Source organism: Ammodytes marinus (assembly GCF_949987685.1).
Source record: "Ammodytes marinus genome assembly, chromosome: 16".
Lineage (NCBI taxonomy): Eukaryota > Metazoa > Chordata > Actinopteri > Uranoscopiformes > Ammodytidae > Ammodytes > Ammodytes marinus.
This window is the reverse complement of record NC_137220.1, coordinates 8,891,767-8,913,699: the sequence shown is the minus strand read 5'-3', so window position 1 is coordinate 8,913,699 and position 21,933 is coordinate 8,891,767. Positions and strand designations below refer to the sequence as shown.

The window sequence follows — 21,933 nt, the reverse complement described above, 5'->3', positions numbered from 1 at the left end:
AAAACAATGAGGTTTGGGGCTTTATGGTAATGCTGGTGAGCCATTAAATTAGTATTCAGTGCTGTTTTACGCCAGGGATGTGATGCAGAGGGAAGAATTTCCCCAACTATTTGATTCGGAGCACCACCTAGTGGACATTTCTTTAAGTGCAACAATTACAAGAAGGATTTGTTCACTTCGAGCATGTACATTTTTTTTTAAATGTGCAAAAGGATCTTTTAATCTACATTTTCCCCTTAAGAGATCCATTTTCATCAGGAGTGACATGACTTTATTAGAACTTGCAATGAGGTAGCACATTGGCTGGCACAAAATGTTTTTACCCCTTATTACATGACGAGAGTAAAAGTGAATAAATGAGAAAGCAACAGTGGTCCACATTTATTAATTAATTGAGAAACACAATATATAACTTTACATAAACCTTCATAAAACAAACTAAAGAACTGTGCGGTTACATAAAGTAGGTGTGAGCTTGAAAATTCAAAATGTATAAAAAGATAGATACTTAAATTAAAAAAATTGAAAGTTTATAAAAATTCAATTGTTCAAAAGTGAATATGAAAACTGTGGAAACAATCTTTAAAAAGTAATATAAATTTTGACATCAATAGGTTATGCACTTTAGTTCAAGGTAATTGATTTTAGGCATAATAACTACCAGTTTATTTTGACATATATTATTTTGATATTCACATCTTCCCAACACCCAAATCAGTTACTTACTGGTTCCCTGACAAATCTTACCAGCACGGCTTCACCGCTGCTTTCAGTCTTTTCCTAACAAAGTCTTCTAAATCTTATAAGCACAAAATATTGCAAACACAGTTACACTCTTATCTTTCCTTACAACCATCCAAAATTACCTTCTAGTATAAAAATACAATGACCCTAGTACCATAGCCTTCAGAATAATTGAAATCTTTCTTCCCTCACTCTAATCTCAAGATTGTGTTTATATTATCACCACACTATACAGTGTCACAGAGCTGAAAGGAGAGATACATCTTTGGGTTTGTTTTGGGAAATGTGGTCGACACATAAAATAAATTCTTGTTCTCAGGTTAAAAAGGTGTATTAAGTTAACCACTGTCTGGAAAATGAAAAAATCCGTCGAGGTCTTGACTTAAGTCTGAATTACAAAAAAAAAAACAATATCAAAAATACTCTAGAGTAAATAAAGCTTGTGTATAAATCTTGATATACTATTGAAGTGGAGTTTTTTGTATTATAATTGTGTAGCACCAATGCACTAGTTGATGCAAGGACACTTATCCATGAGAGGGGTGGCTTTTGTTATTCAAAGACGACTGTGGTGGTCACACACACATTATGATGCTACTGTGTAAGCGCTATTGTACACATTACAATGAAAACACATTGCTCCATTTAGCAACTAATACAAGATTCATGTGGAATAAAACAAGAAGTGTATAAAAATGAATTGGATAACATTATTCAGTGAACATTTTTGACTTATAAGTGCCACTAAAATCACCCAGATCATTGCAAGACTGGAAAGATGTCTACACAGCCACTAGATGTTCAGTTTTTCAGATTGTACCACACAAGAAATCCATGTTTTCTACCACCGTGTATGATAAGTAATGGATAGCTCTGGTTTTGTAATGATCTATAAATTATAATGAACTTCAATTATTGAGGCTGGAAGCAAAAGCACAAACAGATGGAAAGAAACAACAACTACTCATATTAACAATGAACTAATATGAGTAGTTGATGTGGATTGGCTGTAGAGTTGCTGTCACCTGCACAAGGAGAAGGCTTTATTTTGAGTCACCAGCAGGAGGAGAGGAGCCCAAGAGAGGAGACTTCGGAGAAACCTAGAAAAAGGTATACAAAAAATTATAAAAAAGGTTTTATTGTTGGAAAACCACAAATTGGGACCAAGAAAACAGCATATACAAGATAAAGTCTTTATTGTATATGAGCTATAGTAAAAACTAAAATCTTGGTTTAAAAGCAAAACAAGGCACTTGTACTGGACAGTTAAACTCACAAACTCACAGCTGTCATAAAGCTTTAAAAAAAACACAGCTCAGGCTTTCAAGGAAAATCTGAAGTTCAGGTTTGTCAATGCTTGTATCTGACGAGGTAATCATTAAAGTTGTGATGTTAAGTCTTTATCCAGGAGCTTTGCTTGAGCTGATGTTCTTTATTTCCTGTACCTTTAATCTGCATCATCTTCCTCTTCTTCAGTAAGTGATACCCTACATATGCCAGAATGTATTACTGCCAGTGAGCGTATTAGCAGTGTATCAAAGTCTTACTCACCGGAGAAGGAGGCTTTGCAAAGTTGAGCTGAGCATACAGAAGCACGGCAATGTCGTTCTGGCTGGCCTCCAGGGCAATGGACAAAGCAGTGCTGCCATCCTGCGAGAAAAATTAAAGGATGACGGGAGATGGTGAGATGGGTTAGAGCAACACAAGAGAGAGACAGAGAAAGAAAGAAAGAAAGAAAGAAAGAAAGAAAGAAAGAAAGAAAGAAAGAAAGAAAGAAAGAAAGAAAGAAAGAAAGAAAGAAAGAAAGAAAGAAAGAAAGAAAGAAAGAAAGAAAGAAAGAGGCAATATATATGCTTACATTATCAGTGAGAGTGGCATCACAGCCTGGCACAGACAGCAGCTGACGCACAATGTCCACGTGGCCGTGTTCGCAGGCACACATGAGCGCTGTGGAGCCGTCGTCGTCGCGGATGTTGACCTGAGCTCCACAGGAGAGCAGCGCCCGCACCATGTCCCCTCGACCATGGCTGACCGCTAGCATCAGCGCCGTCTGACCGGCCTACAAAACAAGCATAAGAATAACTAGTCAAACATACAAATCTAATGAGATTTGAATGGCTGTAGTCCAGACAACATTTGTTTACATTTGGCGGAGTGAGGCAGTAATAAACTCTGACACCAAATACTGCTCTTTTATGATTTAATCCTGCTCCTTTTCATGACATTTTAACATGTATTTGTCTATTTTGCTTCTATGTAGAGTTTATTTGGGAAGTGACAATAACACTGATTCTGATTCACATAAGTGATTAAGTCCAATTCATACTGTACATGGGGTTGGCTGTGTGTAGGTGCAGTAAAAGCAAATGAGCAATAGAGGGCGCACCTGGCTGGCTTTGGCGTTAACGTCCCCTGTGCGCAGCAGCTGCAGGACGGCTTGAAGGTCACTGTCAGAGTGGAAGGCAGCCAGAGCGGTCAGCATGATGGCCGTGTAGCCCGCCTTGTTCTGCTTGTCAGCGTTACACAGGCCTGTCAGGTATATAGGGCAATCAGTGTGGCAGGTGACAACAGCAGCACAGACAATGACAGGGAAGTATGACATCATGGAGACACTCAAACCCTTATGACTGAATCCAGGAAAATACTTATCCATCTGGTTCAATGGCAAAAAAAGGAGTTTAACTTTTACATATGTGAGTTTGAAAGCTTTACTTATATCTTTACTTATGGATATGGACATTTAGGGCCCATATCCTGAAATCCCCCTGCCATACACACAGCTCACCGGTGTCCAGCAGCAGTTTCACCACAGGGAAGTTAGAGTGGGAGACGGTGTAGTGGAGCGCGGTGTTCCCATTGCCGTCCGCCATGTTGATCACAAACTCCAGCAGCTGCGGCGAGATGGAGGCGAAGGCGTTCATGAAGGCCTGGACCACAGCCGTGTCTGCTGCTTTGTGACAGGACACACGCAGCCACTCCTGCAGCACGCTGGTGTAGGCTGCCCTCTGAGATCAGACACAATGAGGATGTTTTAGAGACACATACGTTACATTCACACACACTCACTCACTCACTCACTCACTCACTCACTCACTCACTCACTCACTCACTCACTCACTCACTCACTCACTCACTCCTGGAAACTGAGTGGATTATGCTGGGTAAATGAAGTGAATTAAATGAACACCTACTGGTCCTTGTTGGCAGAAGGCATTGGGTTCACCCAGGGCTTTCTGCAGGGCATGGAGAGCTGCCATCAGGCTGTCACTGAGTTCCAGGCTGAGACAGACAAGGAGACAACATCAGTCACTGATGATGATCATACACATGCTTCATAGTACCATTCCAAAGACATCAGTCTGTCTGATAACCAGCTGAGATTATTACCTGACTTGTTTGGCAGCGTCATCTGCGGCTGGCGTTGACTCTAATTGGACGATGATTGTTTCTGACTGGACGGCGTATTGCTGCTCTGCAATCTCAGTGGTTTTAGTGACACACAGTGGCGAAGAATAGTTAACTGAGGACTTTATGGAGCTTTGTTCAGGAGTGGATTCAGTGCTGGTGGATGCGGAGGTGATCTCCTGGGTGACGGTGTGCTGTTCTGTTGACTGGTTGACAGTCTCCTTAGAGGCAGAATCGTTTGCTGGAGCTGGAGGAGTAAGGGTGGAGTCGGAGGCTGGTGGCTGTGAGGCACATTCTCGCACTACAGTGTCCATGGCTGGTGTCCGTGGGGGTTTGGGTGGCAGTGTGATGCCCGTCGTTGCAGACGGTTGGTTTGGACTCTGCTGTGAGTCTGGAATGACGGCTGGTAGTGTGACGGCGGCCTGTTGAGGTACACTGTTGCTTTCTGGAGGCTGGGGAGCCTGGCTGTGGGTTATTTGCTGGTTTTGGATCGTTGATTCCGCTAGTTTTTCTCTGGCTTCATGATATTCGCTGGAGTCACTCCCCTCATCTGAGCTCTCGCTGCTGCTATCATCTGACGATGTGGACTCATAGCTGCAATACAGGAACACATTTCACTTATTCAATTATTATACACTCAGACATATTTTATCCCTGCACATAAGCTAGGAATACAGATGCATTTTTACCTCTGACAATATGGGTACCCCAGGAATCTCCAAGTTAAATGTGAGACTTTTAAATACATTTATAATGCATTATAAACTCACATTCACATTATAATAGCTTTGTGAAGTGTGTGTATACTCTTCGTAAGAAAATCAAAAGGTACTTAATCGTCACATAACGACCCCTCACCATGGCCTTACGTGGAAAACAAGTTTCTGACGTTGAGTATTTATTTTATCCTAGAAAGGGCAATCAAACAAATGTAAGACCTTTGTAAGGAAATTCAATACTTTAAAGGCTTTATTTTGAGAATATTAAATCCAATGCTTATCTAATGCGTATTTGGTATACGCTTGTCTAGGACAGACTCATACCAGGAAAGGGACATTGCCACAGCGCTCTGTGGATGAAAGTGCTGTGGACTGCCTGGTGGGCTGACTCTGCAATGACTGACACTTACCCTCCATTGACTCCAATGAACTGCAGGTTTTTCTTTGTAGAGGGAGAACCTGGTTCACCTTCTGCTTTCCGCTTCATGATTGACCTCAGAGAGGACTGTGGAGATGAGGCTGGAAAATATACCAGAGACCATACATACAGTAAGAACATGATGTGGTTAAAACAAATTAGAATATTGGTCAAGGGTGTTTTAAAGCATCCCGTTACCCGTCTTAGGGTCTTCTTGTGGCTGGACAGCCTCTGTGGATGTATGCAGGTGTGTCTCTGCTTCTTTAGAATGCAACAGACTAATCTGATTAGCAGACGTGCCCACTGTGATGACAGAATTAGTAACAGGTACCGAAGTGGATAACTCGCTCTTTAGAACATCGCGCACCTGCTTGGAGCAGACTGCAATCGGCAACTCAACTGGAGCATCTGTGAGACAGAGAGAAGACTTTTCTAATCAATTATTGTAAACTACATACAGTAATCCAACATTTGTCATGCCAGGTTGTTAACAGAAGTTCATATACCCTGAGTGGTCAGTTAATTAGTTATCATTGCTCCATCTAATGCAATCCAGTACATGGTAATACAATAAATACTGGCTTATAACCTTTATTTTAGAGTGAGAGGGGTTTTGATTCAGCTATGTAGTATGTTTCAGGCTACAATTAGTAGTGCTGTAGTTCAATAAGTCTTGGGACATATTTCTTATGTTTAATGTTTTTGCATTCACATTATCATGCAATTATCATGCAAGTGACCAACAATATAACAAACTTAAGACCTCTCTGAGACAGTTAACACATATGTAATATTATATGCTCAAAAATGTCTCTTGCATAAGACAGAGAAGGTACTACATTCATAATTCTGCATCCTTGGTTATACACTACCAGCTGAACTCAGACCTTCAGCTCTGTGTTGTCCCTCCACGATTCCAGCGGCTAGTTGAGGGGAGGGCGAGCTGCAGGTCTCTGCTCTGAGCAGAGTGCCCACCTCCACCACAGTAGGCTGCTCCAGTGTGTACACCTGGATTCCCACAGTTCTCTGTTCCCTCTGTTGGGGCATCTGTGTGAAGCTGACCAGTGTGTGCAGGCTGCAGCCTTGTGGCTCCTGCCAGCCCATGCTGGTCGCCATGACTGGATGCTCTGCCTGCGGGCCTTTGTGGACTGCTGCAACCTGCTGCTGCGCCGTCTGCAGCTCCTCCATCGTCCTCTTTAGCTGGCCCTCCAGCTGACCCACTTGATTCCTGAGAGCCTGTGTCTCTGGAAGAAGCCCCAAATCCTCTTCCCGAACCCCGACTCCCACATGATGACTTCCCCTCGAGAGCTCTGGGCCCACTCCAACGGTGCGCACTTCCCTCTTTGCGTCTGGTCGTGCTCCGCCCACGATCACTGTGTCTTCGATCTCACACCCTGAGTCTTGCTTGGAGCCTTCGGGTGTGGTGGGAGACAGTGGCCCTGCTTGCTTGTTGCTGCTGCTGCCGTTAGCTCCGGCGCTGGCCTCCTCTTCAGGGATGTCGATGTAGAGCTCCCCCCTGGGACGACCTCTGCTGAAGCCCAGAGTGTGGCCCAAGAACTTCTGGCTCTTCAGCTGGACGCTCAGCTGCCTTTTCTCCTCCTGCAGCACGGACATCTTGACCTGCAGCACAGGGATGGTCTTCACCTGCTCCTCCAGCTCCTTGATCTTCCTGAGGGCCGCGGCCATCTGCTCCCTGACATGCTGCAGGTGGGCCGGTGTCGGGGTGACCGGCGTGGACAGGCCTGAGCTCAGCGGGGTGAAGGAGCCACCTCCCCCGTGGGCTCTGTTGAAGCTGTGTGCGCTGCTGATAGAGGTGTTGGAGCCCGCCACGCTGCTGTGCATGCTGCCCAGGTTGGAGAATCGGCGGCCTTCTTTCTCCTCCTCCAGCTTCCTGCGTGCGTCCAACAGGGTCTTCTCCACGCGGGCGGTGCTGAAGCTGGGCCTCTGAGACGTGTGGAAGCCCGGGGCGCAGTAGGAGAAGGAGGAGTGCCGACTGTCCATGCTGGTGTTGGAGCACAGAGACTCTGTGGAGGTCCACCAGGAGCCCGTGTAGCCATAGCCCCTGGGCAGGGAGCCATAGCGGGGCCTTCTCGATACCTTCTTGATAGTGTTCCCCTTCTCTATGTCATTAACATATTTGAGGAAGTCCAGATCCAGACGGTAGCCGTAGGGGGTCTCCACTGAGTAGGGCGCCTCCTGGTCTTTGCCGTGCAGGGAAGGGGGAGCGGGCGGGTTGAGTTTCCCTGAGGCGGGAAGGAAATCAACTTTAAACAAACGGAAATCTGCGTCTAATCTTGGGCTCAGACTTTAGAAAATGGTATTAACTCTAGGCTACTGTTTATTCCTGTGTGTACTCTGAAACTAAATCACCAAATTAGGCTCAAAGTGTAATCGCACAGTAACTGTAACCTGACCTTGTAAAGTCTCTGGATAGTACAACTGTTAAAATGACTTTGAAGCTCTCCAAGAGTTTAAATCTAACAGAAATAGTTAACTATCTTAAAAGGACAACATTATTTTGAGTATAGATAAGTAAAAGTAAACAGAATCTGCACCTGGGAACCCGGGGTCCATATGCAGCACCTGAGCCATAATGAGCCTGTGGCGGCAATTCAGACAGTCACCCACGTACTCTCACCTGTGGAGAGACAAGAGCTGAATTTAGAAATGAACAAAAGCTGCATGTTTTTCAGTAATAACAAGACAGGGGTTAGGTTGACAATATCAGTGTATATATATATATCATGCATTTAGTAAATAGATGTGAGTACTCCAACACGTATGCTTCACAGCCCACAATTGAATTATTTATGATTTGACCGCATTGTTCTTGTTGTGTGATGGTCAGCAATGGTTTCTTTCACTACTTCCCCCTTCTGCCGCCCTTTTTCTAATTTTATCTGTTCATTTTTCGGAGCATAGTGTGTCACGGTCGATTGTGTATTTCTTTCTGTTCTTAGAATTCAGAGGAGAGAAGTTACAGGGGGAAAAGTTTCCTGGCAGCTAATTCCATGACAGAGGTTTAAGACTGCCAGTTACAACCTTATTAGGAATCATTGGTGCACGCTAACTTCGCCTCTCCTTTGAGTGTTTATAGACACTCTCTCCTTTTTCTCTCCCTCACTCACTCCACATCTTCCCCCTTCAGTTCCTTTTTTTATTTGTCCTATTTTTTTAATGTTTTTTTTTCTTCTGGTGCTTTCCCCCCCTCTCTACATCAGCTGACTATCAGGAGGTTTCCACTGGTCACTGACTATCTCTCTCAATCCCTTCACATTCACTTGCTCATTACTTCAACACAGAAAGCAAAGCACAGCGTAATTCTGAGAACTTCCACGCATTTTTTCATACCGGAGATATTGCATTTTGACTTCCTCTAAACTAAAATATTGTGTTTATTTCCTGCCACAGAGAGCAACACAGTGTCAGCAACAAAACAGAGCGCCCACACCGCCACCGTATCTTAGTTTGTTTCAGCTTGGATAAAAGATTAACTTTCTAGGTCATCCCTTTGTGGGAACTGGGGATGTAATGTTTAAGCCATCCACAGTGTTAGCCAGTTGAAGCTTGTTATATTACTTTAAAGGACCAAGATGAGAAAGTTTGGACTGACTGCAAATCTCCCCGGTGTTTTTTTAGGTCATCATTTCGATTTAAAGCTGGTTTTCTGTTTCTTCAGCCAAGCTGAGTCTCCCTACTCTAAGTCGAGCGCTCTCTCCCTCTCTCTGGCTATCTCGTGACCCTAGGTTGGTGCTTGCTCGTTTGTGAAAAGTAGGACACTCGGAAAGACTGACTAACTGAATTGGTATTTTTGAAGTCCCGTAGTCAGTTTAATGTCTTGGTGCGATTCCCCTTATCTGTGCCCCTTCATCACCCTGTCATACAAGGATAGCCACACACTGTGAGGCATGAAAATACTGCACGTACAGTATGCATTCACACATACAGACTTGTTTTAACGTGGACATAAATAAATGTACTCCTCATAACATTGTGATAAGAACACTAGAGCACACTGATAAAATGATAGTCCACTGAAACTAAGCCAACGATGTACATTTTAGCCTACAGTTCAGGAATGTATCAGAAGTCCAAGATATCAATTGACTTCCTTAGATTAGATTTGTAAATAAAAGGAAGATGCAGGGACTTGACAAATACCAAACAGTTTGTGTCTGTTTTTTTTCCCAGTATGGAATGAAAGTGTTGCATTAATTATGTGCTGCATGTTGTGCAGTGCGATCTAGGTCGGACTACATGTACTACATGAGAGACAGGGAGTGGTTGGGAGAAAGCCAGCATGTGTATGTACTGTATGTGTGAGAAGAAAACTGGGTGTGAGAAGAAGAGTACGTGTACAGGAGGGTGGAGGACAGCGCCGACAGGGGACAGTTGATGAGATATAATTAGAAAGTGCAGTGTAGCTTCCAAACATCCAAGCCCAGCAGACGAATCGCGGCTGACACTGTCCACTTGACTCCTCTTTAAATGGTTGGTTTTTCTACACTCCAGACCATATCTTCACACACACACACACACACACACACACACACACACACACACACACACACACACACACACACACACACACACACACACACACACACACACAGACTCACACATTATTCTCTGCTTCATATGCCTTTGTCCTTATTGCTTCTCTGGGTGCCATTCCTCCCACGTCACCCCCTCAAAAACGCCCACGCCACCGGGCCTCCACATCTGCTTCTCCAACAGCGGCTCATTGGGTGTTTCAGATGTGTTGGCATGTGTGTGTGTGTGTGCATGTGTGTTCCCTCTGAGCGTGTGTTATGTGTGTGTGTGTGGGGGGGTGGTGGGGGAAGGTTGGAGTGGTCAACCTTCCTGCTCTCTCTCGGCTCTCAAACAGAGTTCCTTTGAGTTGACATCTGAACAGAAACCAGTGTGCGCCCTTTCCCAACCCCACACTACCATTCTTCAGTCGACTTTCCCCGGGCCAGCCTCATCCAGGACAAATGCCTTCCCCCCTGTTAGACCCCACTACCTCCCCATACAGCTAGCTGCATTCCATACTATCGGAAATCAACATCGCCTGGTCGACTCCCTCCTTTCCCTGCTATTAAGATTAAGACAACCCTCAAGGGGTAAGATGCAGGTCATCCAGCACAAATTACACGTCTGTGGTATGTCCTGTAAGATGTCATGACCATAGCCCCTTTTACACAGAGATTGCGGCATATTGACGGAACAACATCACTCCAATATGCCGGCTTTGCTTGCTTCTGTGTTATTTACACAGAACCAAGCAACGCCGGCCTGCTGGCGCATCAGTAGCCCCTTTTACACAGCCTCCGGAACGAAAGAGGTGCTTGTAAACAGCGTCAGGTGTGACGTAAACATTTAGCGCCGCGCCGGTCAGCTGCTTTACAACAACAACAATGGCCGGTGAATTGAGAGCAGAAGTGCTGGAGCTTGCAGTAAGAGGGCCGTATTTTACTGTCCCCACGATGTGCCAGTTGATCTCGCTACGCGCTGAGTGCAACATCACTGGGACAGTTAACCAAACTGACTAAATCAATCCGACCGCTTCACCTCTGTGTGTGTGTGTGTGTGTGTGTGTGTATGTGTGTGTGTGACAGGTTGGTTGTGAGCGAGTCTCTTTGTGAGGGCAGCGATCTGCCAATCAGACATACACACAGTGTGTGAAGTCACGTTACTGTAGACAGAAATAAAGTGTGGATATACGCTCAGACTTAGGATAATAATAGTGGCGGCGGAATGTGTTAGCAAAACAGTAGCTCTGTGGCTAACAGCTGAGCCGGAGCCTTCAGTCAGCTGAAGCAGACAGTCTAGCGGGGCGAGCAGACTATTCCCCCGTTACTAGGTCGACCTTCAAACTGAACAAGAGCCCGACGCGCAGCTTGTCGGTCTTTATTTCTAGCAAGTGACCCGTTCGCTATACTTTATCCCTTACTTAGCCTAGCCTAGCTTTCCATTGTACAACTTCTCCTGGGCAGAAATAGACTCATACACTCTGCAAAATGAAGCGCGGGGGTTTGGATTGAGCAACGGACTTTATGATCAGCTAGATTATACACCGTTCCTTTTATTTGGTGATTTTTACGGGACATCAGGCCGCCGTGGTTAATGTTAAACACACGTCCTTCAACTGCTAACATGGTCGCATGTTTAGAACGTAGACTATGGAACGTCAAACGCCCCCCTGTTCCGCAACAACAAGCTGGAGCATTTAAACAGAGAGGCGGAACTGATCGTGTCGGGAATCTTACTACCCCCCGAGGTAGTAAAATTCCCGGAACGATCACTCGCACCTTTCTTCCCTCGTTCCGCAACTGTCACATTTACACAGCTGGGGGGAGGGCCGAAAGGCCGGCATATTCCCGGCTTTCACTGGCTGTGTAAAAGGGGCTAATTACTGCATTACACTTTAAGCTTCTTTGACTTCTCGCAGTGACCAGTACAACATGTTGTATATACAAGCAGGCTTCAGGTTTATTCATTTACAACTAAACTCTTGCATGCTAGTGTCTGGAGGATTAAAAAGTGGATTTGATTTACAGCGTGTGTGTATAGATTCTTGTGTCTTTGGTTCATCTGGGGATTGAGACCACCCAGAAAAGTAATTTAAGATGCCAGGCTTCATTTCGAGGTCAGTTCTCCCCAAGTTTTTCAAACTCATTGCTTCCATTTACTGAGTCACCTCATGGTTATTGCCATTGCAAAGGATTAGACGTCACCTCAGTATTGCTTAGTCAAAAATACCGCTGTCCCGCCACCCAGAGATGATCTTTATGGATTTTTCCACTGCCTCTGCTGATTACTATTCTGCTCAAGCTTGGGAATGGTTTGTGAATTAGGAAAAGAGGGATTTTATTTTCCGCTTCATACCAGCTGCTTACGCTGCAAGGACGGGCTCTCTCCTCCCCAGGCTCCTTTGCTCTCCCTTCCTTTGCTTGCACTCTTAACAGTCAGCACCTGTGGGAAACGAGAGTAGAGGAAACTTGGAACTTTGGCTGTCACAGCTTCTGATTGTAGCAGTTTGTGGTGGTAACCCATCAAAATGTAAATCAAATGAAAATAAAAGAAAGATCAAGACAAAGTAGTCATCAGGGGATGTCATATTGAGATGTGTAGATCTGTTGGCATAGAGATAAACACACCCTCATGACAGGTTAGAGTGTCTCCCGCATGACTTTAAACACAGGTTGCAAAGCCAGAAAAAAACATTCAAAAACATTCCAGTGGTTTTGACTGACACGCCGGATGTGAACAATATGAAATCCCAATCATTCTCTGACCTCCGTGTATAGCTGCTGTCCTCCTCTCCCACTTTTTCTAGAAACACTTTCCCCCACCCCATTCCTCTCTCCAATTTCAGGCTCTCTAATCAATTCAAGGCTGGGCGCCTCCCTGCCATGTGATTGGGCAATCTGTTCTGTTTTCTTGCCTCTGTGACTCACACTCTCAAATCCACTGGTACACATACACGCCCTCCAGTTTTTGTGGGAACGGCTGTCATCTGCACAGATCAATTTTAAAGATTTAAAGGAGCCTTGTGATGCCTTCCCGCTATGGATAACACAGAGTTGAACTGTGCGCCGTTGTTACTACTGCGTGTGTGTCCAGCAGATAAGCAGCATGACTGTGACTGCTGATTCTCACAATCTAGCTCCGTGCGCTCAGAGTCAGGCTGCTGCTGTGTAAAAGTTTGGTCGACATTTTGTCCGAGGGTCTTACAGACTAAAGAACACTGATTGGTGGTGACCTTTGCAAAATATCATAACAAGACTGGCCGTTGTTTAGGCCATTGTTTCATATTGTCGTCATGCCAATACCAGGGAGGTTGTAGGGGTAGTGGGGGGGAGAACAGACCTTTTGGACTGGAAAGTCAGCCAAATCACAAAGAGCCATTCATTCAGCCCCTAGTTCCACAGCTGGTTCTAATATAAAGCGAGGAGGGGCATCTCAGAGAGAGAGAGAGAGTGAGAGAGAGAGAGAGGTACAGAAACAGTGTTTGTATGAGTGTGTGGCAAGTAAATTTGCCTCAAAACAAACAAACACTTGATGAAGTGGTGTTATGGACCCACATACTGACAATACACTTGAAATACAAGTAGTAGGACCAAGTGATTGATATCCAGATCTGGAAGTGCCAGAAGTAACAAAATGAATGTCTATCTGTGAAGCTAATGGTGTAAGATAATAAAATATTATGAATGCTTCCCTGCCTTATCCTAGAAAATGTATACGTCAATGCCAAAAGACTAATCTCCAAGGATAAGCTTAAAGACGGTGAACTTTGTGGAGCGTTTTAGTTATAATTCTATGTCGGTGCAGAGGGTAAATACTTTTGTAAGACAAATACCAAACGTTACAGGAGACAACTTGGACTCCAGTGGACTCCCACACGGCGCAGATGAAAACACACAGATCCTCCAGCACAGCAACACCCTCTGAGGCCTGAAGACTCCCACAGCTCAGCAAACACAGCTGTAGCTTTTAAGTTGATTTATTCAGTTAAGGGCAACAGATGATATGAAAGCCAAGTGATTTAGTTGTTTTTAATTTGTCTGTCTTCATGATGTAACAATTCTGATTCATTTTCTGCCCGTTAAGTAGCAATATTTTGACAACGGATGATAAAAGTGCACCTTTTTCTCATCATGTTTGCTCACAAAATAGTAAGGCTGTCAGATGGGTTAAAAACCTGTTGATAATTTTTTGCCATTAAGAATAACATGATGGTCCTACCCGGGATAAGGATAATTGATGTTCTGCTAATATCTACAATCACTGGATATCCCAGGTAACAATGGCCCTATTTTTGTTTGTTTTGTTTTTGTGTCTGGATCCCAAACTATATTTAACCCTTTGTCACCAAGAATAAAATGTGGCCAAACAGAAGACGGTGTGTTGCAACAGTCTGAGGTCTGATCGAGAAAGGGTTACAGGAAAGGGAGCTCCATCTCTCTATTCCCCTAGGGTCCAGAAACAACCGAGTCACTTCCTCCTAGCCCAGGAGAAAGAGTAACAAGGAGGAGAGGGTAAATGAAAAAAGTAGGGATATGTGAGAGGGAGGGAGAGAGAGAGAGCAGAATAGAGCAGCACAGCATGTGAAGAAGGGTGGGAATCCGAGGAAAGAAAGGCAAAACTGCAAGAGGGGGGGGGGGGGGGGGGGAAAGAAGAAATGCTGTTGCTGAAGAGTTTTAGATGGAAACTTCTCGAATGAGAAGACCAGGAGTGAACGTAGGCTAGCCTGCTTCTGCTGGTGACACTGGAAGACCATCATAAAGAAATCCTCACAATGAGTATATAAACTTTCAAAGGACCTTCCCTCATAATCCTAACCGGCTCCGCCTAGAAGATTACCATCATTTGTGCATTCCTCCCCTAAAAATAGACCGACAATAGAGAATCCCTATACGAGAAGCTGCAATTGACTGTCTAACTACATAAAGCTGATTGTTGTTTGGAAGTTTTTTTTCTCCGACCATGAGGCCGCAGAGACCTTAAGATAGACATTTGGCAGGGTTGTAAATGTGACATAAATGTCATAACAAGGGACACGACAGCGGATCCATCTACAAAGATTTCTTTGTCCTGGTTCTCACTCTGCAGCACAGATGAAATACTAAATCAGAAATGAATTACAACAAATCTCTTTCCTGGACAGCTAGAGAATGCCAAAGTAAGAAACAACAACATCAATTTGTCACTAAGCATGATGTGGCCGAAACGGTTTACGTCACCGTTTGACAGACGGAGCCGTCACCATGCGGAAGGAGGCCAGATGATCTCATATCAACATGGCAATACAGTGTGCTCTTGTGCTGCTGCTGGTGGACATGTGGTTTTTGACTAATTTGGGCTTTAAAAGTCAGGACAGTGAAATCATAACCCAGTGGGACGTCCTCTCCGGGACTCTCTGCCCTTTGAGCCTGTTTTTTACATTAAGGAGTGGTGGTGTTATGGAGGAGCAGACGGCAAGGGGCTGAGCAGTCAGTCTGGTGCTGCTGGCTCAGGGACGGCCAAAGGGGCGGGGCCTGGCCAGCTCCCATTACTCCTGGAACAAGAGCAGTGTAAACACCCGCCAAGGCTGCTATTGGTCATTGTGCTGACCTCCAACAGGAAACTTAGCAAGGGTGGGGCCGAGCAGCAAGGAGCGGCAACGGTCGGGGGGAAAAAAAGTCCCAAAAAAAGGGGCATTTGGGAGAAAATTCCTGTGCAATTGTGGAGGTGGGGATTAAGAATGATGCCGAGCAGAGAAGCCAGAGCGCTGCACTGTTTAGAGGAAACCGTGGGGTCTGTGGAAGGGAGGGTGTGGGGCTGGGAGACAAAGTCCAGACGGCAGTAAGGCGGGTGGTGGTGGAGAGCCCATCACAGCAGTGTTGGGGTTAAAAGCTCAGGTCAGCATGTGTTGTGGTACAGAGCGCGCCGCGCAGCAAAAACAGAGGAAGTCATCTTTTTGCAGCGCTGACGTAGTTTAAGCGGTTCCCCCCTTTTAGGATATCATCAATTACTGCCTGATTTAATGAGAGCTGCTCATCAAAAGACTCTGTGGGTGTAAAGACAACACAACAGGGCCAGAAAAACATCCAAAACACTGACTATTCCAATGTGTTTTTGTTTTTTTATTGGACATGAAAAAAAAAGTCCCCATCTTGCTTCTGTGCAATTAACGTATTAACAGAGATCAAGTCAGATTTATTCAAGCAGATAATGAATTACTGTCCTCGGAATACCTGAAAAGCCAGATTAGAGCATATGTTCACTGAAAACATCACGCACTGGTTGTCCCATTCAATATAGTTAAGTAGGAATCTTGACCAAATCAGGCTGATACCAAGTCTGCAATACTGTGTTTATCTCTACTTTATAAACTAATCAAACTGAAAGACCACTAAGTACTTTGGGTTTAACGATCATTAAAAAAATTATTTTTCTTCATAGGCTGCTCTCAACACAACTTGAAAAAGTCCTTTTAAAGAAATAATAGATTACTTGTTGCCGGCTGTTGAAAACAATCACTTTGTATTGTTTAAACAAAAGAGATAATTCATCGCACAGTAAAACTGTCCAGACTTGGTAATCAGTAGTAGACCCTAGTCAGTGACAGACAGTCTCATGCAGGTTCAGGGTGTAATTTCATTAGCTCTGCTAAAAACCCTTTAAATGCCCGGCGTGTGGCCCAGTGTGCAAATGGGGTTTATAACCCTGCATTCCACCACAGCACCCCTGGGTTCATATGCTGTAATGAGACAATCACATTCCAGCTCTGAAAAAAAAAAAAAACTGTTGAAGGAAACTCCAACTGCCGATAAAACGTGACAAGAGATTCCTAAATTACAGTCTGGGCCGCTCCCAGGGGTCTCGGATTATTTTCACCCGGGTTCCCACAAAAATGAGGAAGAGTCGGTTTTCACTATTATTACACTCACTAAAAACAATAAGGAAATATTCAAAAGTCAAAGTCTAAGTATACTTTATTATCCCAGAGTTGGGAGTTTATGAGGGGAACAAACCTTATAATGTTCTTTTTATTTTACACTTTGTAAGGACATAGTTGAGGTGCATCACATCAAGAGGTTTATAATATATTGTTCACCCAATTTACATCAGTATTGGACTGGTCAACTCAATATTAAACTAAACCTTGGGGCCACAAATCACCAAGATGCCCATGTAACGCCATGCAGCTGCTACAATCTTTGGCTACTATTCGCTGCGCTGGTAGGTGATTTAATACAGCCAGCAGCCCATTACACAACAGCAGGACGGACAGTGGTGTATTGTATGATGCAGTGTAACAGGCCGATGACTATACACCCCCACATCCTGCTAAGTTCTGCATGTCTTTCATCAGAACAACATCTGATGTGTTTACTGATGAATCTACAACCCAGATCACGAGACATCCTGTGGCATAAACTTAATTGATAGACAAGCAATCCTCTATTATAACACAACACAATGATATATTCAAGGAGGAAACATCCATTTATGCATTTTGCGTAATAAGACGTGGCTAATTTATTTATTAGGTGAAATAAAGTAGGTCTATGAGGTTAGACCAAACGCCCCTAATAGCTTTTGCATTACCAAAAAAATTATAAAGCTATAGTGCGTAACTCCTGTCGCCCCAATGACAAAGTAATAATAATAGTGTCGGCGAATCTACATCAGGAAAGCCTTCGGTGATCGCGAATGGATTTGAATACTTCTGCTGTACATCCAGGTTTTGCTTAGAAGTGGAATCAACAACTGAAACATTTCTTTGGCCGCTTCTTAGGACTTTTCTGAGCTCCCACACCAGTGTCGGGGGGCGACACCAGTTTCTAAATGCTTTCATACTGAGAAATACGGAGAGAGTTTTGTGGAGCTGATATTGGCTAAATCAACTTTGTGTCAACTCGTTTGACAATGTCTTGAATGTAACCGACATTCAGTTATATGAAAAAGTTACGCACTATAGCTTTAAAGTTGTAGGCTATAGGTTAAATAGAGTTTTAGATTGGTTTATCCTCCCCCTGCCCGGCTGACACACAACTCCATCAACCCTGACTCATCTCTAGAGTCATATGAACTCCCCTCTCTGACCGCTGACCAGCTACAGGCGAGGAAAAGAGCAGTTCTGAGGGCGAGAAGCGGCAAAAAGAAAATCTTACGAACATCTGGAAGTAATGAAAACTTGCAGAATGCACGGACCCACCCTCTCCCCTGAGTCTTCATTCTTCACTGAGCGTTTCATTTTCTATATATAATTCCAAACGGTGGAATAATAGAAATTATAGATCACGTATGAGGAATTATGAGTGGGGGTTGGGCGGTGTCATAATAAAGGGAAAACAGTAAACAAAAGGTTCGTTGAGAAATGGCAATGAAACAAACAGTAGAATAGAAAGTCGCAACACTGAAACTCTTGCTTTAAATCAATGAAGTCCGAAGTTGAGGCCGCGTGGCACGATCCCGTCTCTCTGAGCCGTCTGCGATGATAACAATACAGACTGTACGCGATCAATTGGACGGGGACACTGTATAGAAAATGCACAGCGCTCGCAGGCACAATTGCTCTCTATATTATAATAAGTAAACCCGGTGAAATAAAGGGCGACTGTAAACTCACACTTCGGTTTGACACATCAACGTTCAAATAATATAGGAATATTATTGTTATGATGGTAGGCTATTATAGAGATTTTTCCTTAACGGCGCCTCTCGCCGCCGTGCAGCGCGAATAGCCTCCAGTCAGTGATGCTCTGAACAAAAAGGCACGCACTGGAGGAGCGACTCAGTTAAACAGTCCACTAAAAAGCTAAATATATGCAAGTGTTGGATTATCAAACATTTTAAGTCCTAGCAGCAGGTATTATTGTGGGTATAACTGAAGCGGTGGTGTCTTTTTTTCGGAGGATAAAGGACCAGTGAGTTCGGAGAGAGAAGACCGGGGGAATGGGCAGGACCGACGCTTCACAAAAGAAGTCACACTCATAAAAAGGCGCCTCGTCCGAAGCGCGTTAAGACAAGGTTCTACAAAGAAACAGATTTCAGAAAGAGGAGTGATAAGTTATTCGCTGTTCTTACCTGCCCTTCTGGAAATCCCTTCAGCCGCCTTGGCCCAGGAGCGCTCACTGACAGAGAGACAAAAACACCGCAGCCAAGATGCTCCTCCGCGCCCCCCCCCTCCCGCTGCTCTTAAAGGGCCAGTCGCCACGAGGCAGAGCAGGGAGCTCACACTGGACCTCTCAACAACTCGCTGTGGATCTTTAGTCATCTCGAAACAGACCTTCGTTTGCCTCCATCGGGTCAATGGAAGAAATAAGTTCCCTTCAAAATCCAAACAAGGAAAAGGTAAAGGCCTAGTGGTAGAAGTGTTTCGACCTTTTACTTCAGGAGAAATAGCAAAACATCAGGGTACAATTATTCCTCTTTAACACCATCCAAATCAAACTGAACTAAACTAAGAAGTGATATGGTTGTTGGTTAAAGTTATTCAAATTGGTCCTACACTATTTCTATTTAACTGCAGACCTATGTAGGAACATAAAGGACACAATATAAATTCAATAACAAGTAGGCCTACATCAAACTTGTATTAAATACAGTAGGCTGCTTGAGTAAATGTACTTACTTTGCATGACCCCCCCTATGAAAGGGGCTCCATGGACAACAAAGATCCTCGGTGGACTGAGCTGCCAGATCCCCATGACACTTGAGGATTTCAAGGGTTTTAAAGCATCTTTCAAGTGTGCTCACGTTTACATACAACTTCTCATTTTATTTATTTATTTTAGAAGTGTTTCATTCATATGTATCTATTTTTACCACCGAGGGCCTGCTGTAACTTGAGGCAATTTTTAAATCCCAAAGGCTGATATTGTAATCTTCCATTTCCTTGTCATCTGTGTCTCCACAGTACACGTGGAAAAGTGAAACGGAGTGATCTTGTTAAATGGAAAACTGCACTGCAAAGACTTTGTAAAATGCCTGATTATAAACGCGAGGCCCTTTGTTCTGGTGAATTAGACAAACATTGCAGCCTATCATGTGGATCATCCTACCGCCACAGGAAATTAGACTAATGGTATGGAAGAGGAAGGCCAGGAAGACATCTGGTTCAAATACATCTTAGCCTCGTCTCTAAAACAGCAGGCCTGTGTCAATGTAGAAAGCAGTGTGGGCCCTAAATGTTTTATTGTCGACCGAAACTACATTTGGTGAACTAAGCAGTGAAATCAAGAGTTAAGTAAAGAGCTGGTGTGTGTGTGTGTGTGTGTGTGTGTGTGTGTGTATGTGTAAGAGATAGGGTACAATGGGAAAGGATAGTATATATATTTTTTAATAACCTGTATATTAAGTTTTTTTTTTAAATGTATTAACTATTGTTGTACTTTATTTTGGGTGATACAATGTGTAAGTCTAAATTTCTCATATTCTTTTTATTAGTTTGTTTTTGGTTTGTTTGTTTAGACAAAAAATAAAATTGATTGCACTTATGTCCATAATAGTATAATATCAACTAGACAAATAATACAGACTAATCTTGAAAATGTATGTCCCTTATTTATATTACTTTAGTCTAACATTTGGAATACTTAATACGCCTATTATATTGTGTTACCAATTATTTGGAGTCACTACTGAGGGGCACAGACTTAAACCACAAAAGTCCTTTTCTAGTTTTTGTCTCTTGAAAACACTGTTCAGCTCTGAAGTACCACAAATAAAAGCTGACCAGAGTGTAAGAAGAGAAATTTAATAGAAGGCAGTAAAAAAGACAGTGTAAATAAATAAAACAAAATGTTTATCATATTGGTAAAAACAGTTTCCAGCCTTGTAAAATAACAAAAGCTCAGATATCTTAGTAGTTACAGTGTTAATGTGCTGCAGTTTGTTTACAATAGTGCAATATAATAGACACAGTAGTTGGAATTGGCTACAATGAATAATATAAATCTTCCCCAACCAGGATGTTGGACACATACAAGACATTTGGAGTGCTTTTTGACAGCAGTCAAATACAGTGAAAAGAGGACTTGCCTTACAGGCAAAGCTGAACTCATCAGACTGTATTGCAGGGTAAATGTCACAGCTTGGTGAGGGAACGACCTGGCGGAGGGCAGTGATTCTGTTATAGATATCTTATGAGACTGCAGTGCATTACAAGAGATTTTCACAGTTTAAAAAAAAAACACATTTTAACATCCCATCCTGCATTTACTCCCCTACAACAATCCACTTCCTTCTTAAACTGCTGCTACAGTGGATTCCTACTAAACTAGGACGGAGGTCTGAGCATGAACAGAATGACCCCACCTCCACTCTGTAATGAATTCTTATAAGGATAGATGCACAGATAAATGTGACAACTTGAGGACGAAGGAATGTCAGTTATTTGGTCTGTTGATAACAAAAGAAAACTCCCTGGGACTATTTAATAACCAAGTCTGGCAGCGACTACTACCAGGGCACAGTTTAGAAAAAATATCTTACAAATTCAACAAAGCCACAACACAAAACAGGCCAACTAAAGCCTCTTCAAAAGCAAACACTCGAAGCAAAAGGAAAACAAATACACTCTTGAGCAGCCTCCCAAACAATAACTCCCAATATGGATAAGTGTTTGGCAGCTCCAGTCCTGTATTAAGTGAAGTTTAAACCAGATCGAGCTCAGATTACTGCAAGGACTTCTTCTGAAAGCTTGGTTTAAAACGCTGACACGCTGGAGCTTTGCTCCAAATGACAATGTTTACAGTGCAGATAACCTTCCAGTACAAACATCCGAGGTTTTCTCCTATAGAGGTGTGAGAGAGGTGGCGATGGACGGGGGAGATGTTCTTAGCAGGGAAAGGAGGTGACAAGTGTGTGTGTGTGTGTTTGCTTGTGTGTGATGGCAGTGGTTGGGGGGGGGATTATGGCATTACTGGGAGGTATGTGTGCTTGTGACAGTTGGTGTGTGTGCCATACAGCGTGGGGCGGAGGGGGGAGGGGGAACAGACGGGCTGATGAGATGTGGCTAATTTTCTCAAAGCTTGTCTTCCTGTGTTGTTACCCAATTGCTTTGCCTCAACAGTCAACTCTGCGGAGACTGGACCTACTGTAGGAGTTCCTGCGAGAGAAAAGCAAGACCATAAAGAAGGCTTTACTTAA

At 43.7% G+C, this 21,933-nt stretch overlaps 2 protein-coding genes across 4 annotated transcripts in view; both read right to left on the bottom strand.

The window, feature by feature from the left end:
* Positions 1-366: 366 nt before the first annotated feature.
* Positions 367-18,946, bottom strand: kank2 (KN motif and ankyrin repeat domains 2). 3 transcript variants are annotated; one of them, XM_080043179.1, is made up of 13 exons: positions 18,868-18,946; positions 12,175-12,261; positions 7,842-7,924; positions 6,159-7,529; positions 5,485-5,694; positions 5,279-5,387; positions 4,132-4,743; positions 3,936-4,023; positions 3,530-3,749; positions 3,131-3,273; positions 2,603-2,803; positions 2,296-2,394; positions 367-1,844 (listed from the first exon to the last, which is right to left on the bottom strand). In XM_080043179.1, exons 3-13 carry the CDS (start codon positions 7,876-7,878, stop codon positions 1,788-1,790), a joined length of 3,147 nt encoding a protein of 1,048 aa, XP_079899305.1. In that variant the 5' UTR covers positions 7,879-7,924; positions 12,175-12,261; positions 18,868-18,946; the 3' UTR covers positions 367-1,787. The 3 variants fall into 3 exon arrangements, with proteins under 3 accessions (XP_079899305.1, XP_079899307.1, XP_079899306.1); XM_080043181.1 differs by having other exon boundaries at positions 6,174-7,529; XM_080043180.1 differs by having other exon boundaries at positions 12,186-12,261; positions 18,868-18,938.
* A 1,579-nt stretch (positions 18,947-20,525) lies between these two features.
* Positions 20,526-21,933, bottom strand: part of dock6 (dedicator of cytokinesis 6) — a 29,767-nt gene continuing 28,359 nt past the window's right edge. The window contains exon 49 of the mRNA XM_080044264.1: positions 20,526-21,892. Coding sequence (XP_079900390.1) covers positions 21,850-21,892 — 43 coding nt within the window. The 3' untranslated portion in view covers positions 20,526-21,849. The remainder of the gene's footprint in view (positions 21,893-21,933) is intronic.

What these genes read in the sequence shown, in the direction of transcription:
- kank2 (XM_080043179.1), bottom strand. Translation starts at nt 7,878, where the DNA reads ATGGCTCAGGTGCTGCATATGGACCCCGGGTTCCCAG. An exon ending in TATGGACCCCGGGTTCCCAG is followed by an intron (nt 7,530 to 7,841) that starts GTGCAGATTCTG and finishes TTCCCGCCTCAG; the next exon opens with GGAAACTCAACCCGCCCGCT. An exon ending in ACAAGAAGACCCTAAGACGG is followed by an intron (nt 5,388 to 5,484) that starts GTAACGGGATGC and finishes TATATTTTCCAG; the next exon opens with CCTCATCTCCACAGTCCTCT.